Source organism: Apodemus sylvaticus, chromosome 3 (assembly GCF_947179515.1).
Source record: "Apodemus sylvaticus chromosome 3, mApoSyl1.1, whole genome shotgun sequence".
NCBI lineage: Eukaryota > Metazoa > Chordata > Mammalia > Rodentia > Muridae > Apodemus > Apodemus sylvaticus.
Genome location: NC_067474.1, coordinates 133,792,104 through 133,808,482, shown reverse-complemented (window position 1 = coordinate 133,808,482; position 16,379 = coordinate 133,792,104). Strand labels below are relative to the sequence as shown.

At 43.9% G+C, this 16,379-nt stretch overlaps 2 protein-coding genes across 2 annotated transcripts; both read left to right on the top strand.

Annotated features, from left to right (window-relative positions):
• The first annotated feature begins 420 nt into the window (after positions 1-420).
• Positions 421-3,786, top strand: LOC127680361 (olfactory receptor 2D2-like). The gene is made up of 2 exons (XM_052175840.1): positions 421-1,023; positions 3,436-3,786. The coding sequence occupies exons 1-2, from the start codon at positions 421-423 to the stop codon at positions 3,784-3,786; spliced, it is 954 nt and encodes a 317-aa protein (XP_052031800.1).
• Positions 3,787-13,109: 9,323 nt separating this feature from the next.
• On the top strand, positions 13,110-14,051 carry LOC127680078 (olfactory receptor 2A12-like). The gene has a single exon (XM_052175657.1). It carries the CDS (start codon positions 13,110-13,112, stop codon positions 14,049-14,051), a length of 942 nt encoding a protein of 313 aa, XP_052031617.1.
• The last annotated feature ends 2,328 nt before the right edge of the window (positions 14,052-16,379 follow it).

The following is a 16,379-nucleotide window of genomic DNA, read 5'->3' as shown; positions in this document are numbered from 1 at the left end:
GAGTGTGCTAGCCCTCTTGTTGTGGGCCTCCTCTGTCTCTGTCTTCCCAGATTTGTACTGAGGATGTGAGACAACATGTGACCTGTCATGTGCTATGTGGTGTTTCCAAAGGTTATGTGAGATACTTAACTATTAAGCTGAATAGATTAATAGTTACTAATAATTAATAGTCACCTATTCATCACAATCCAGGGAGTGTCTGTAAAATGAGTGTCATATCCTGATTTTACAGATGAGGAGACTGAGGCGCTTAGGAGTCAAGTAACTGGGGAAGAGTGGAGAAACTGAGGAGTGTGCTCAGAATCAGCATGCCAGCCTTCCTGCCTCTGTAGACGCCATCTCGCTGGGCTACCATGTATCAGGCGGCATAGTGGAATGCACGTAGTTGAATGTAATTATTTTATAGGCTTCATGATTTGCATGATTCCAAGGCAGAACCAAAGTTGGGTGTCTGAGTTCATCCTGCTTGGCTTCTCCAGTGACCCCATGACCAACAGCATCCTCTTCATTGTCTTCCTTCTCATCTACCTGAGCTCAGTCCTGGGCAACGGGCTCATCATCATGCTGGTCTGCCTGGACACACAGCTGCACACTCCCATGTACTTCTTCCTCTGTGTCCTCTCCCTGTTGGATATGGGCTATGTCACTACCACCATGCCCCAGATGTTGGTGCATCTTCTTGCTTACTCTCAGACCATCTCCTTCGCTGGTTGCTGGCTGCAGATGTATGTGTTTGGTGCCCTGGGTATAATTGAGTGCACCTTCTTTGTTGTCATGGCTTATGACAGGTATGTGGCCATTTGCTATCCACTGCGTTACACTGTCATCCTCACCTGGGACCTGTGCATACGGTTGGCAGCAGGGTCTTGGATCTGTGGTTTCTTTTCCTCTTTATTGCATACTTTCTTCACCATGAGTTTGCCATATTGTGGGCCCAACAGGGTCAACCATTACTTCTGTGAAGGTCCTTCAGTACATAGTCTGGCTTGTATGGATACCCACCTCACTGAGATGCTGGACTTGGTAGATCAAAGATCTACACATAAAATCAGACACACTGAAGCTTATAGAGCAGAAAGTGGGGACAAACCTTGAACACATGGGCACAGGGGAAAGTTTCTGAACAGAACACCAATGGCTTATACTCTAAGAACAAGAATCGACAAATGGGACCTCATAAAACTGCGAAGCTTTTGTAAGGCAAAGGACATAATCAATAGGACAAAACGGCAACCAACAAATTGGGAAAAGATCTTTACTAACCCTACATCTGATAGAGGGCTAATATCCAACACATACAAAGAACTCAAGAATGTAGTTTCTAGAGAATCAAATAACCCTATTAAAAATGTGGTATAGAGCTAAACAGGAAATTCTAAACTGAAGAAACTCAAATGGCTCTAAAGCACCTAAAGAAATGTTCAGCATCCTTAGTTAATGCAAATCAATGCATCCTTAGGGAAATGCAAATCAAAACAATACTGAGATTCCACCTTACACCAGTCAGAATGGCTAAGATGAAAAACTCAGGGGACAGCAGATGCTGGAGAGGATGTGGGGAAAGAGGAATACTTCTCCATTGTTGGTAGGATTGTAAGCTGGTAAAACCACTCTGGAAATCAATTTGATGATTCCTCAGAAAATTAGACATAGTACTACCTGTGGACCAAACTATACCACTCCTAGGCATATACCCAGAAGGTGCTCTTACATGTAATAAGGACACATGCTCCACTATGTTCATAACTGCCTTATTTATAATAGCCATAAGCTGGAAAGAACCCAGATGTCCCTCAATGACCCATCCAGCAGGTCCAGTTATTCCAGGGTCCCGAAGAGGTGCTACCTGAGGGTCAAAAGGGGAGAGAAAGAAAGGGAGACCAAACAAGAAGAAAGGAGGAGTGGCCCCTGGTTCTGGAAAGACTCAGTGAAGCAGTATTCGGCAAAACCAGAACGGGGAAGTGGGAAGGGGTGGGTGGGAGGACAGGGGAAGAGAAGGGGGCTTACGGGACTTTCAGGGAGTAGGGGGCTAGAAAAGGGGAAATCATTTGAATTGTAAATAAATTATATCGAATAAAAAAAAATTCAAAAAAAAAAAAAAGAAAGGGAGACCAAGCAATCGGGGTGTCTTTATGTCAAGGTCTCATTTAATGTGGGGGAGACAAGCCGGTTTTAAGGCTTACAGAGAAGAAATAACCTTCACACAAGAACAAAGGAGGGAAGGGCGGAGACACCTCTGGTGTTCAAAGCAGGAAGCTAAGAGGTCATCCAGTGGGGATACCCGGAGTTAACGCCGGCAGGAACACTCCACGGTTAGGGCAGGAACATCTTGTGATATTCTCAGAATCTTCTCGCACCGACAGTTCATGGGGAAGGCTCTAGTTAATTGTTCTCATATTTTAGCAGCCACCACCTTAGGGCTGTGAGTAAGCATTAAATCTGAATAGCTCAGGATGGCTTCCCACACCTCAACAGAGGAATGGATACAGAAATTGTGGTATACATACACAATGGAGTACTATTCAGCTATTAAAAACAATGAATTCATGAAATTCTTAGGCAAATGGATGGAACTAGAAAGTGTTATCCTGAGCGAGGTAACCCAGTCACAAAAGAACGCACATGGTATGCAGTCACTAATAAGTGGATGCTAGTCCAAAACTCAAAATAAACAATTTACAATTCACTCAGAACAGGAAGCTCAAGAAGAAGGAGGACTTAAGTGACGGTGCTATGGTTCCTCTGAGAAAGGGAACATAATACTCACAGGAGCAATAAGGGAAGCAATGTGTGGAGCAGAGTCTGAAGTAAAGGCCACTCAGAGACTGCCCTACCTGGGGATTCATTCTATAAACAATCACCAAACCCCGACACTACGACAAGAAGTGTGTACCAAAAGGAACATGCCATGGCTGTCTCCAGAGGGACCCTGCCAGAGCCAAACAAATACAGAGGCAGAAACTAGCAACCAACTATTGGACTGGGCTTGGGGTCCCCAACAGAGGATCTGGAGGGTGGTCCAGAGGAGCTGAAGGGGTTTATAGCCCCATGGGAAGAACAATGACTTTGGACGCTCAGACACCCCAAGACTCCCAGGGACTGAACCATCAACCAAGGGGTACACATGGTTCCACCCAAAAATGTGGCAGAGGAATGCCTTGTTGGGCATCAGTGGGAGGAATGGTCTTTGATCAGGTAAAGGCTCAATAGATGCCCCAACAAAGGGAACTGGATGGGGGTGGGGTGGGGTGGAGGGGGTGGGGGGAGGTCGGAGTGTGTCGGGTAGAGGGGCATATACATGGAGACAGGGTGTGGGAGGAGGGGTTGGGAATCTTTGGGGAGGGGGGCTTTTGGGAGGGGGGAAATTGAGAAAGGTTTTACTATTGGCAATGTAAATGAAGAAGATACTCAATTAAAAAAAAGGGGAAAAAAGAGATGCTGGACTTGGTCTTGAATGTTTTTGTGATTATCACCCCAATCTTCCTCATTGTGGCCTCCTACATTTGTATTACCAAGGCAATTCTCAAGATCAAGTCCACCCAGGGCCGCTGCAAGGCTTTCTCTACCTGTGCCTCCCACCTGACTGTGGTCACATTCTTCTATATTCCAGCCACTTACGTCTACATGAGGCCCAACTCCAGCTCATCCCCTGAGCGAGACAAACAGGTCTCACTCTTTTATAATGCCGTCACAGCCTTGCTCAACCCTGTGGTCTACAGTCTGAGGAACAAGGACATCAAGAGGGCATTTCTCAAGGCGATGGGACTTGGTAGGGTGGACTTGTGAGCCAGGATAGTGAAGCCTCAGATGAACATTGCATAGAATGTTCGGTGTTTAAGACATAGTGCCTTTGCTGTATGTGAGCAACACTGTGCATTTGATCCAACATACGACTTGAACTGGGCACGCTTATGAAACTGAGAGGACTATTTTGACGAACTGCAGTTCTACAGAAAACACCACAATAATCTTAGGGGATATAAGTGCAAAGACTCACTTGTTGCTCATATTTGCTAGCAATTTATTGCGGGTTTACTTATGTTTCAGATCTATCCTGAAAGAGGAGTCCTGCATACAGAATATTGGAGAATATAAGGAAAGACATAGTGGATAAAACCTATAACAACTTGGCTTCTCAATAGTGATCGGCCTCTCTTTGCACACATTCTTCTGCCAGTGAAAGCACCATGGTCCAGCCTGACAGCGAGAGGTTGGGAAATATTTTACTTCCACAGAGAAGCAATGCAAGTCATGCAACAATGGTCTGGCGTGTATAGTTCCAGTATGAAGAAATGAGTAGGAGTTATGTAGCCTGCTGTATTTTTCCAGAAGCCAACTTCATTCATATAAGCTACAGGAAACATGTTGTTAGTGATATTGTAATAGAAACAGTAGAGGCTGAGGTGCTTCAGGCTAAGTAATGTAGCACAGGCTGTCATTATTAAAATTAAAGCAATGGTGTGTGGAACAGAAGGGGTACAGGCCAGAGACCAAACTTCCTGCCTAAATTCAGTGTAGTCTGTGGTTAAATATGTTGAAGTCTGCATTGTGTGGTCAAATGGAAGTTAAGGGAGCTAGACATCATTGTAACAGTCCCAGCTTGTCATGCAGCATCTGAGGACACATCTCCCCTGTGCCAGCTGAGGCTGGTCCTTTTCTACACTGAGGTGGTTGGTATCCTTTGTCTATCAGCTCCAGAGTAGCTCTCGTCTGGCCAATCAGTGAATTCTTCTGTGATTCAGGGCCCAAAATAGTCTTTCCCTAATAATGTCTCCCTTCTGATTATGTGCTTGTGATATAAGACCTGCTGATATTTTGGTTTTTGGATGATGTCTTTTGTATCATAAAGGTCTTACTTTAGTAAAATTCATCTCAGTCTTTTTTGTCTCTATCTCATGCAATATATTCCCAGAGTCATTTCCTGATGCAAGGTCCAGAAAAATTCTACTACATTTTAAAAGTTTCATTTACATTTTGATTCATTTTGTTGTAATATTTTGCACAGTATGTGGCCAGGGTCCAATTTCATCCTTTTGTGCATGGATACCCATTGCCTCATTATTGTCAATGATAACAGTACTTGTCTCATTGAGTGATATTTACATTCTTGACTATTATGGCTTGACGTACATTTTAGTGCTTTTGCTGAGATGACTGAGGTAATGCCATATTTTTCTGACTTCATTTTGTGTTTGCTTAGACAGTTCTCTGCCATCCACCTCCCTTCCCCAGAATAGCCATATCTGCCTTGCAATATAGTTGAGATTTTTTTTATGCTCTTAACTATGGTCCAGATGTCTTAACCAAAATAATAGTCAAGTTATGTGTAAAATAACTACTATGCCCTCCCAGGAGTGAACGATTCAAGGTTACTCTGACCATCATTTAACTGTTATAATTTAGGTTTTTGCTTTTAAGTCTGTATCCCTGATCATGGGCACCAAGAGGTTCTTCAGAGGCTTGAGCCCACTCTTGGTCTGGTTATCAATAAAAAAGGACTTTGAACTTTTAATTGGCTTAATCAGCATGGCTGTCAAGAACTGTCTTGTGTGTGTCATTATAAGGTCTGAATTATCCATCTCATTCTATTAAATCTCATGTGAACTTTTCACTGACATCATTCTTTTCTGGTTGCTATGGATTTGAGATTGGAAATCAGGAGCCCTCCAACCTTCTTTTTCAAAATTGTTTTTGTCTTTTCTGAGTCCCTCACAATTTCTATTGACTTTTAGGATCCATTTGGCAATTCTAAAACAGTGGGACCGAGGACTATGATAGGGATACATTGAATTTGTAGGGCTATTTAGGATGTGTTGACATCTTAACAATAGAAGATTTTCTAATACAGGAACCAGAAGGCATTATATAACCACAGAACCTCATTGCCCATGATAAGCTAGGTCTTATTTCTCATACAAGGTCACAAAGCTGGTCCACAGCAGGTGTGCACCACAGAATGTCAGTTTGCACATACAGTTAACTCTAATAGTCTGCATAAACATAAGAAGATTGCTCAAGAAAATGACCCAAGGTATTTGTAGGCTTTTTCCTTTTCCTTTTCCTTTTTCTTTTTCTTTTTCTTTTTCTCTTTCCTTCCCTTTTCCCTTCCCTTCCCTTTTCCCTTCCCTTCCCTTCCCTTTTCCCTTCCCTTCCCTTTTCCCTTCCCCCTTCCCTTTTCCCTTCCCCTTCCCTTTTCCCTTCCCTTTTCCCTTCCCTTCCCTTCCCTTTTCCCTTCCCTTCCCTTTTCCCTTCCCTTCCCTTTTCCCTTCCCTTTTCCCTTCCCTTCCCTTTTCCCTTCCCTTCCCTTTTCCCTTCCCTTCCCTTACCCCTTCCCTTACCCCTTCCCTTACCCCTTCCCTTACCCCTTCCCTTACCCCTTCCCTTACCCCTTCCCTTACCCCTTCCCTTACCCCTTCCCTTACCCCTTCCCTTACCCCTTCCCTTACCCCTTACCCCTTACCCCTTACCCCTTACCCCTTCCCTTTTCCCTTCCCTTCCCTTCCCTTCCCTTCCCTTCCCTTCCCTTCCCTTCCCTTCCCTTCCCTTCCCTTCCCTTCCCTTCCCTTCCCTTCCCTTCCCTTCTCTTCTCTTCTCTTCTCTTCTCTTCTCTTTTCTTTCTTGAGACACAGTTTCTCTGTGTAGCCCTGGATGTCCTGGAAACAGCTCTGTAAACCAGGATGGTCTAGAACTCAGAGATCTGCCTGCTTCTGCCTTTTGAGTGCTAGGGTTAAAGGCATGCATCCCACAAACCAGTTATAATTGTAGTTTTTTAAAAAAAGATTTTATTTATTTTATGTATATGAGTACACTGTCTTCAGACACACCAGGAGAGGGCATCAGATCCTATTACAGATGGTTGTAAGCCACCATGTGGTTGCTGGGATTTGAACTCAGGACCTCTGGAAGAACAGTAGGTGTTCTTAACAGCTGAGCCATCTCTCCAGCCCTGTAATTGTAGTTTTAATTAACTTTTACTGTTGACTGTGTTTAGAAAAAGCTCTTGGTATTTTTAAAATTATATTGATGGCTGTGGTGGCCTAGATTAGGATAGGTAAGACCTCTCAGTCCAATTTTCAACTTTGGAGTCTTTAGGAATCTAAGGCACGAGTAGAAGGCAGGGATGGGCATTTATGATTATAAAAAGTTGGCCAACACTGGAGCCAGGTGCTCCCCATAATCATACTTCTCTCAGTGACCCCAGATGGGAAGAGATTATTGTTGGCAATTTACAACAATAATCAGGAGACAGCTGAGGCAGGGCCACAGTGAGTTTAAGAGAGAATGTTCTAGAACTTGATATACGTGGAAACCAAGTCTTAGCAATGTACTTAGGTTGATAAGTCCCTGAGTGTGTTCCCTCCCTCCCCTGGGAGGGGGATGACACTGCTGATTTGCCTGTGGTGATGTGACATAGTTGACTGTTAAATACCTGTGGGGGCAGTGATGGCTCAGATATTGGATGCACAGATGAGGAGGGAATAGACTTGAACCTAGTCTCCCTGGAAGTCAGGGAAGGGTTTGGGCAGTAAATGAGGATTTTAGGCCTTGACTTGTCTATGAGGTGACCATGTCCCCTCCTCTGTTCTGAGCTGCTCGTACTGCCCATCTACTCCTGAAATGGAGGTATGATTCCTTCATTTGCTAGTTGCTTCCTCATGCCCTGTCCCCCAAGAGTCTCTTCCAGGTAATGTTTTTGTTTACAGCATTCAGAGAATCCCAACTGGGAACAGAAGCCACCCTTTCCCAGCTCTCCTGGGAAGGCTAAGAGAGAAGGCAGGATCCTAAAGTCACAGCAGCTTGTACCACGGGGAAAAGGTTGGCAGGTCTGAGCCTCAGTTTGTTGTGCAGATTCACCACCCTCAGGAGGCAAGCCTAGCCTGTTCCTTGGGGAAAGTCTGCTCCCTGAACTGTCAGAAACCTTGGATGTGTTCTGTAGTCCATGCTACCTGCAATATTAACTCTCTGGATTCAGTTTTTTAGAGGTTTTCCTGGTTAGTCTCTGCCACAAGAGCAAGAAGCAGCCATTCAGTGACATCTTGTTGGACTCATGAGTGGTAAGATGGTCACTAGTTTTGGGTTTCCTAGTGGGATACAGGCATCATGTGGGGCTGAAGATCAGAAGTAGCTGGATCGCCCTTTCGATTGTGTACACATCACCATAGACCTGTGGCCCTGCCCCTCATTGCCTTCTCTTCTTCTTTCACCCCGGTTTATCTCACTCTCATTCCCTTTATTCCTTCCTCTTCATCCTCCCTACTTTATACACTCAGTGTTTCCTGGCAGGTTGTTTCCTGCCATGCTCTAGGTCAGTACTAGACACAGCGATGTAGCGTTGTTCTGAGTTCAAGGATCTTAAGTGAGGTTGAAAGCCCTTGCCCTGAGTACAGTGATGGTCTGTTAGAAACAGCCTTCCACCATGCAGGGGGACAGCTGGATGTGCACTTACGGCAGTTTTGGCTTTGACTGTGAGATGGGTCTTATGCAGCCTGGCTTGACTGACTGTCTTGCTATATAGGTGAGGCTGCGGATTCTGATTTACAACACTCTAGGTCCTGGAACTTGGAGCTATAAGATTTTTGCATTTTTAAAATTCTTTTTCTCCTGAGACTTGTGAGACTTGAATATTTCCAGCTAGTCCATTCTAGACCAGAATTCATAATCTGTCTGTCTTTCCCTGGATAATGCTGGGATTGTGGTCTGGTCTGGAGAGGCTTAGTAGGACATTATAAATGAAGAAACAGATTCTGGACAGGCAAGTCAATAAAAACTCTGCTTGACTAAATCATTTTCCTTGGTCTCCATCTCTGTCTTTGTCTCTGTTCTGTATCCAGTCTGTCTCTGTGTCTGTATGTCTGTGTGTCTGTGTGTCTATGTGTCTGTGTGTCTGTCTGTGTCTGTCTGTCTGTCTGTCTGTCTGTCTGTCTCTCTCTCTCTCTCTTACACACACACAGGGTAGGAGGAGGCTTTCACCCAAAGTACTAAGTTTCAGAATACTTACAATTTCCCAACCCTCTCCCACTGTTTCCTTTTGCCTTTCAGTGCACTCCAGGGCCTCCCTCACCCAGACCAGAGGGAAATCTCTCCAGGAGAGCTGGTCTGTGAGTAGTCATCCAGCTCTGTCCTAGGAGCTCTGGTCTGTGCAGAATCTCAGTGAGCTCAACTAGAGGATACTGGAGGCTGCATTCTTCACCTCCTGCTTGATAGTCAGTTTGTTAGAGTAGAGAAGTCAGGGACTGAGAGCCAGGCTCTGAGGCTGGACCACCTCAATCCCACTTCTCGTTGTAATCTTAAACATAACGCTTACTTTCATTATGTCTTAGTTTTTCATCTAACAGGTACAATAAAAAAAATCTTTCTTCAATGAACTGATTTTGGTTGAGCTGAGGTTAGTAAACAATGACTGTCCTGAACCAATTACCTTTTAAATATCACTTGCTATTGTTGCTACAAAGCAGAGTAGTTTTATTCTGATTGTGCATAAGTCTCTCTCAGTTGTTTGGGAATTCAGTTAAAAAGAGAGCAAAAAAAAAAATCTTCTAGGACTCTTCAGATTGTAACCAGCCAATGATACAAGAAATGCAGGATGTATCCTGCCTGGGTTAGGGTGGGAGGTGGTAGCACAGTAGACAAGGTTTCCTGGCTAAAGTGAGTCCTGTTGTCACCACAGTGTGGGCATCACTGTGCTGGCGTTGGTCTCCACTCCATGGCGAGAAGCTGAGCAAGGGCCTTAAGGAGGAAGAGAGGCAGAGGTGTGTACAGAACTCCATTTGTTGGGCTGGTGAGATGGCTCAGTGGTTAAGAGCACTGACTGCTCTTCCAGAGGTCCTGAGATCAAATCCCAGCAACCACATGGTGGCGCACAACCATCTGCAACAAGATCCGACGCCCTCTTCTGGTGTGTCCAAACAGCTACATTGTACTTACATATAATAATAAAATCTTTATATATATATATACACACACACACACATATATAATATAAAAAATATAAAAAAATATAAAATATAAAAAAATATAAAAATATATATTAAAAAAAAAGAACTCCATTTGCATGGAGATTTGGGAGTGGAGACAGAGGAGGTGGAGGAGACAGCTGTGCATTGAGGCTGAAGTCTTCAGCAAGCAGAGCACCGGGGCTGTTGTCATCATTCTGGGAAGTGAGTGGTGGTGGGAGCCTGAGGGATGACAGGATGAGGGAGTGCGAGTTTATGTTGTGGTCTTATACTTTACCCTGTGCTTATTTAGGCAACCATTCCTGGGAAATGCAATACGTATATTATACATATCCACGCATATATTTCTATCTCTGTCTGTCTATCTATCTATCTATCTATCTATCTATCTATCCACATTCATGCATGTGTTTTTCTGTTGGGGAGTCTGTTTTCTTTTAAGAGTCTCTAAAAAATAATTCTTTCTAGGTATCATTTGGATTTTATTTATTTATTTATTTACTTACTTACTTACTTATTTTTGTGCATTGGTGTTTTACCTGCATGTATGTCTGTGTGAGGATGTCAGATCCTGTGGAATTTGAGTTGCAGACAGTTGTGAGCTGCCATGTGGGTGCTCTGGAAGACCCTAACCACTGAACTGTTTATCCAGCCCTTTCTTCTGCCCTTCTGGAGACAGGGTTTCTCTGTGCACCCTTGGCTGTCCTGGAACTCACTGTATAGAACAGGATGGCCTCAAACTCACACAGGTCTGCCTGCCTCTGCCTCCTAAGGTCTGGGTACATCTTTTTTTTTTAAAACAGAAAACAAAAAACAAACAGTACTTAATTTTGTTTTTTTAGGAATCTTTGCTTATAAGGCTAAAAACATTATTATTATTATTATTGGTTTTGATTGTAAAAATATGGAAGACCTGGAATTGATTATTGTGTGTACAGAAGGAGAAGGGTGTGATAAAGAAAGAACTATTTTCTTGAATGACTATTCACACTGACCAGCAACCTTTCTTGGAGACACTATGGTGTCCCCAGCACTCTGTGGCATGACCTTCCATCATAAACCGTCTATGTGTGGAGGCCTGCGTCTGATTTTTTTTTTCTGTTCTGCTGTCTGTTGTTCTCTTTGTTGATTCTTTGTTTTGAAAATGGTGTGTGTGTGTGTGTGTGTGTGTGTGTGTGTGTGTACACTTGCTTACTGGCACCTTCCTGCAGCACAGTAGGGAATCAATCTTCTTTTACCTCGAGACTTCATGGATTGCACTGGGGCCATCAGACTTGGCCCCAGACCCACTTCCCTGAGGAGCCATGTTGTTATCGTGTGTGTGTGTGTGTGTGTGTGTGTGTGTGTGGAAAATAGCTATTTTATGATCTTAGGTCATGCTTTTTTTCATGATTGCATTTCAAATTTTACAATGTTTGGAACAAATTCAATGCACATAACATATTCTTAGAGTTTCACATCTGGAAAAGCCCCATTTTACATTCTCCTATGACACTATTAAAGACATTGTCCAGTTCCCTTACTCTCTACTAGCTGTTCCTTAACAATGTGTGATAGATGCTTTGAAGTAATGCAGATTACAGGTCTATAAGAACTTCTAAGTTTCTTATCAAATTCATTTCCACAGATAGGCCATCTGCATCATTCACCATTCACTAAGGACACAGGAAGAACCCTAATTTGAACAGGGAGAATACAACATAAAACCTTGTTAATTGATAAACAATACACTAGTAAAGAATCGATGACAATCTAAAAATTCTGGAAGTAGCAAGATAGAAAAGTAAATAAAACCACCAGGATGTACCTGTGGGCTGCAGGAGTGTGCAGAGTGAAGGGCCTGAAGACTCAAATGATTGCTTCCTTCCTTCCTTCCTTCCTTCCTCCCTCCCTTCCTTCCTTCCTTCCTTCCTTTCTTCCTTTCTTTCTTTCCTTCCTTCCTTCTTCCCTCCTTTCTTTCTTTCTTTCTTTCTGTTTTTTGAGATAGGGTTTTTCTGTGTAGCCCTGACTGTCCTGGAATTCACTCTGTATACCAGTTTGGCCTTGAACTCAGAAATCTGCCTGCCTTTGTTTCCCAAGTGCTGGATTTAAAGGCATGCACCACCACTACTTGGTTTACTTATTTTTTAAATATAGAAATATTAAAAAAAATCATGTATCTCAGGCTAGCTTCAAATTCATTATGTAGCCTATCCTACACAAGAATTCTTGATTGTCCTTCCTCTACCTCTCAAGTGCTGGGATGACAGATGCATCACCACCTCGTAGAGCCTGTGTAATCTGGACAGAGACCCAGACTTTAACAAAGAGGCTTTTAAATAAGGAATGTGCAGTCTGTTAGTGGATAGCACCACAGAGTTTGTATAAATTGGCCACCATGTAGGGAAAGCATTGCCTGGAGTGTGGTCAGGGCAGGACTGTAGACACAGCTGACAGGAAGCTGCAGGCAGCCTGCTGGAAGTGCTAGGAGTATAGTTTCTGGGGGTTAGAGTGGGGGAGACTGTGTGGCCCTTGTCAAGCTGGGTGTTAGTCCAGTGAGACCATGAAGATGAACACTGCCAGTCCTAACATGTCCACTGACTTTCAAGACCATGGAGGAAGGACTCAATATCAGGGAGGGATGACTCAAAACAGCAGCTGCAGAAGGACTGACTGCCCTGCACTTGTTGTAGCTCAGAGCCTTCCGTTGCCCTCTGTAGATGAAGCCTCAGGTTGTACTAGCTGGTCAGGAAGAAAGGATTTCATGGTGTGAGGGGAGGCCACTTATACACAGGACACAGGCTCTACAAGGTCGATGGCCACTTCAGGGCTTCTGAGGCACCTGTTGCTGTCTGGGTGAGAGACTAATGTACATTATGAGGTGGATTGAGAGTGTGAGACAGTCTAGGGCATGCCATGCATCATGTGGTGTTTCCAGAGTTATGTGAGATAATTTAAATAGTCACAATAATATTAAGAGTGAGTATCATCAGACTCATTTCACAGATGAAGAGACTGAGTAGGTGGTTGAGAATCTTGGGCAGATTGTACAGACACTGAGCAGTGTGCTCACAATAACCACCTCAGCCTTCCTGCCTCTGTAGATGCCATCTTCCAGGGCTATGTATAAGGTGTTGTACATATGGCTGTGATTCTCTTACAGACATTGTGTTTTGGATGATCCCAGGGCAGAACCAAAGTTGGGTGTCTGAGTTCATCCTGCTTGGCTTCTCCAGTGACCCCACGACCAACAGCATCCTCTTCATTGTCTTCCTTCTCATCTACCTGAGCTCAGTCCTGGGCAACGGGCTCATCATCATGCTGGTCTGCCTGGACACACAGCTGCACACTCCCATGTACTTCTTCCTCTGTGTCCTCTCCCTGTTGGATATGGGCTATGTCACCACCACCATGCCCCAGATGTTGGTGCATCTTCTTGCTCACTCTCAGACCATCTCCTTCGCTGGCTGCTGGATGCAGATGTGTGTGTTTGGTTCTCTGAGCATTACTGAGAGTATTTTCTTTGTTGTCATGGCTTATGACAGGTATGTGGCCATTTGCTATCCACTGCGTTATACTGTCATCCTCAACTGGGGCCTGTGCATATGGTTGGCATCAGGGACTTGGATCTGTGGTTTCTTTTCCTCTTTAATGCATACTTTCCTCACCATGAGTCTGCCATATTGTGGGCCCAACAGGGTCAACCACTACTTTTGTGAAGGTCCTTCAGTGCGTAGTCTGGCTTGCATGGATACCCACCTCATTGAGATGGTGGACTTGGTATTGTGTGTGTTTTTGGTTGTTGTTCCAATCTCCCTCATTGTGGCCTCCTACATTCATATCGCCAAGGCAATTCTCAAGATCAAGTCCACCCAGGGCCGCTGCAAGGCTTTCTCTACCTGTGCCTCCCACCTGACTGTGGTCACATTCTTCTATGCTCCAGCCATTTACATCTACATGAGGCCCAACTCCAGCTACTCCCCTGAGCAAGACAAGCAGGTCTCACTCTTTTACAATGCTTTCACAGCCTTGCTCAATCCTGTGGTCTACAGTCTAAGAAACAAGGACATCAAGAGGGCATTTCTCAAGGTGATGGGACATGGTAGGGTGGACTGGTGAGTCAGGATTCTTGGAAGCTGGAGTTTGAGTATTCACTATTTAAATAAAGGACAATCTCTTTATTTTATGAAACTGGCCTGTGCATTTGAACCAAAGTAGTACTTAGCAATTGGGTCAAAACATCATGAAACCAACATGACTTATTGACTGACAGATTTCATGAAGTATAATGCTAAACATCTTGGTAATCTGCTCTTGTTTGTAACTATAGTTTGGGAATGACTCTCTGTGTTCTCATATTTGTCTTGAAGGAGGAACTTTATACCCAACATGTCATCCTTTAACAGAAGGAAAGAAACAGTGGACAAACTCTCTGTGACTCAGCCTGTGAAGGGTGGCCTGCTTCCCCCCCCCCCCCCACATTTTTTGGTCAAAGCAAGAAGTATGGTCCAGTCTGACATGAGTGGGAAGTTTTTGTCTATAGAGAAATAATATGAGTCATTTGGCCATGGTCTGATATGTTGGTTCCTCTACCTAGGAAACAGCAAGAAATGTGTATCTTGTAACTTGGTGTAGTTCACAGAACAGAACAAGCAAGCCTATAAACCAACACAAAATATGCCTGCTTTGGAGAGTACCGTACCATAGGCATCAGAAGGCTGAGGCAGTGCATGCTAAGTATCACAGCAGGTGCTGTCATGACACTATTACACTGATGGTTTGTGGCACAGAATCAATACATCTCAGAGATCAAATCTCCCATATAAGTTCAGTGTGCTCTATGGGTAACCATGGTAACCTCCTGTGAAATGGTGCACTACTAAAAGAGAAGGAGCTGCGTTCTCATCAGAACCTCCCACTGCCTGCTCTAAGTTGCATGTCACATTCAAGGCCACATCTCACCTTCGGCTGCCACTGCAAGTTCTTTTTCCCCTATTTGATGGTGGTAGATGTGGACAGCCTGTCATCTTTAGAGTAGAATTCCATGAGCAATCAGGAAATTCCTCTGTGATTCAGTGCCTGAACCATTCTTTCATTAAAGAGGCCTCAGTACATCCAGTTTTATTCTGTGGCCTGGAGCTTCCCACATTCATAAAGATAACCTTGAAATTTTGGTCTCCCTGCCTCCACCTCCCCAGTGTTGGGATCATAGGAAGGAGCACTTTGCTTCTTTGTTGATGTCCTTTGATTATAAAAGTTTTCGCTTTTGTAAAATCCAATTCATGCACTTTTTTTTTAGAGAGAGAGAGAGAGAGAGAGAGAGAGAGAGAGAGAGAGAGAGATCTACCCAATCTTGTCCTGCCTTGTCTGGAACTCACTATGTAGACTCAGACAGCTTCACACTCACAGAGATCCTCCGGCCTTCAACCTCCTTATGGTATTGCAGCCATATGCCATCACTCTTGGATAAACACTTTTTACATCTTATTTTTTTCAGTAGTTATAAGAAATTGTTTATTGATCTAATGTAAAAATTTACTCCTGTTTTGTTTTTACAGTGTTTTTTTTTAGGGTTTTCAAGTTTTTCTTTTATTTTTTTCCAACATGATATTTTTATTGATTATTTGAAAATTGCACACAAGGCATCTGTCTTAGTGAACAGACACTGTAACCAATGCAACCCTAATAAAGGAGAACATTTAACTGGGTCTGACTTATGGTTTCAGAGTTTCAGTCCATTATCTTCATAGCAGAAAGCACAGCAGCCTCCCGGCAGGTATGGTACTGTAGGAGCTAAGAGTTCTACATCATCATCCAAAGGAAGCTGGGAGCAGACTAGCTTCTGGACAGCTAGGTAGAGGGTCTCAAAGCCCACCCCCACAGTGACACCCTCCTCCACAATTACTCCAACAAGGCCACACTTCCTAGTAGTGCGACTCCCTGGAAAGTATAACCATCCTAGCATCCCAGTCACACTGGTTTCCCAGACTCCCCAGATGCACTCCCCAACCCCTTTGCCCTTCCCTGCAAAAAAGAAGAAGAAAAAGAAAGTAATGTAAAAATTACATCAAGTCAAATTTGTGTTGCCCTTATACTCACTGAATTACTGTCAAACTCTCCGTGGCAAACTCTCCGTGGCCAGCCCCTTAAAGTTGCCTGAGTCCTTCCCCACCCCCACCCCTTCTTGAAGCCTCAGCTCTAAGAAGTACTTTTCAGTCACATTCTGTTAAGTTATTTATTTACTCTTCATACAGATTGAAGCTTACCCTCCCTCCTCTCCTCCCAGTCCCCCCCCTCTACACTCCCCTCCAGTTTCCATTTACCCCTCTCTCCCCTTTTCCTCAGATAAGAAGCATGGATATCTACCAGCCTTGGCATATCATTTTTCAGTTAGACTAAGTGTATCTTCTTCTATGGAGGCTAGACAAGGCAGGCAGTCTGGTACTC

What these genes read in the sequence shown, in the direction of transcription:
- LOC127680361 (XM_052175840.1), top strand. Translation starts at nt 421, where the DNA reads ATGATTCCAAGGCAGAACCAAAGTTGGGTGTCTGAGTTCATCCTGCTT. An exon ending in TCACTGAGATGCTGGACTTG is followed by an intron (nt 1,024 to 3,435) that starts GTAGATCAAAGA and finishes GGGAAAAAAGAG; the next exon opens with ATGCTGGACTTGGTCTTGAA.
- LOC127680078 (XM_052175657.1), top strand. Translation starts at nt 13,110, where the DNA reads ATGATCCCAGGGCAGAACCAAAGTTGGGTGTCTGAGTTCATCCTGCTT.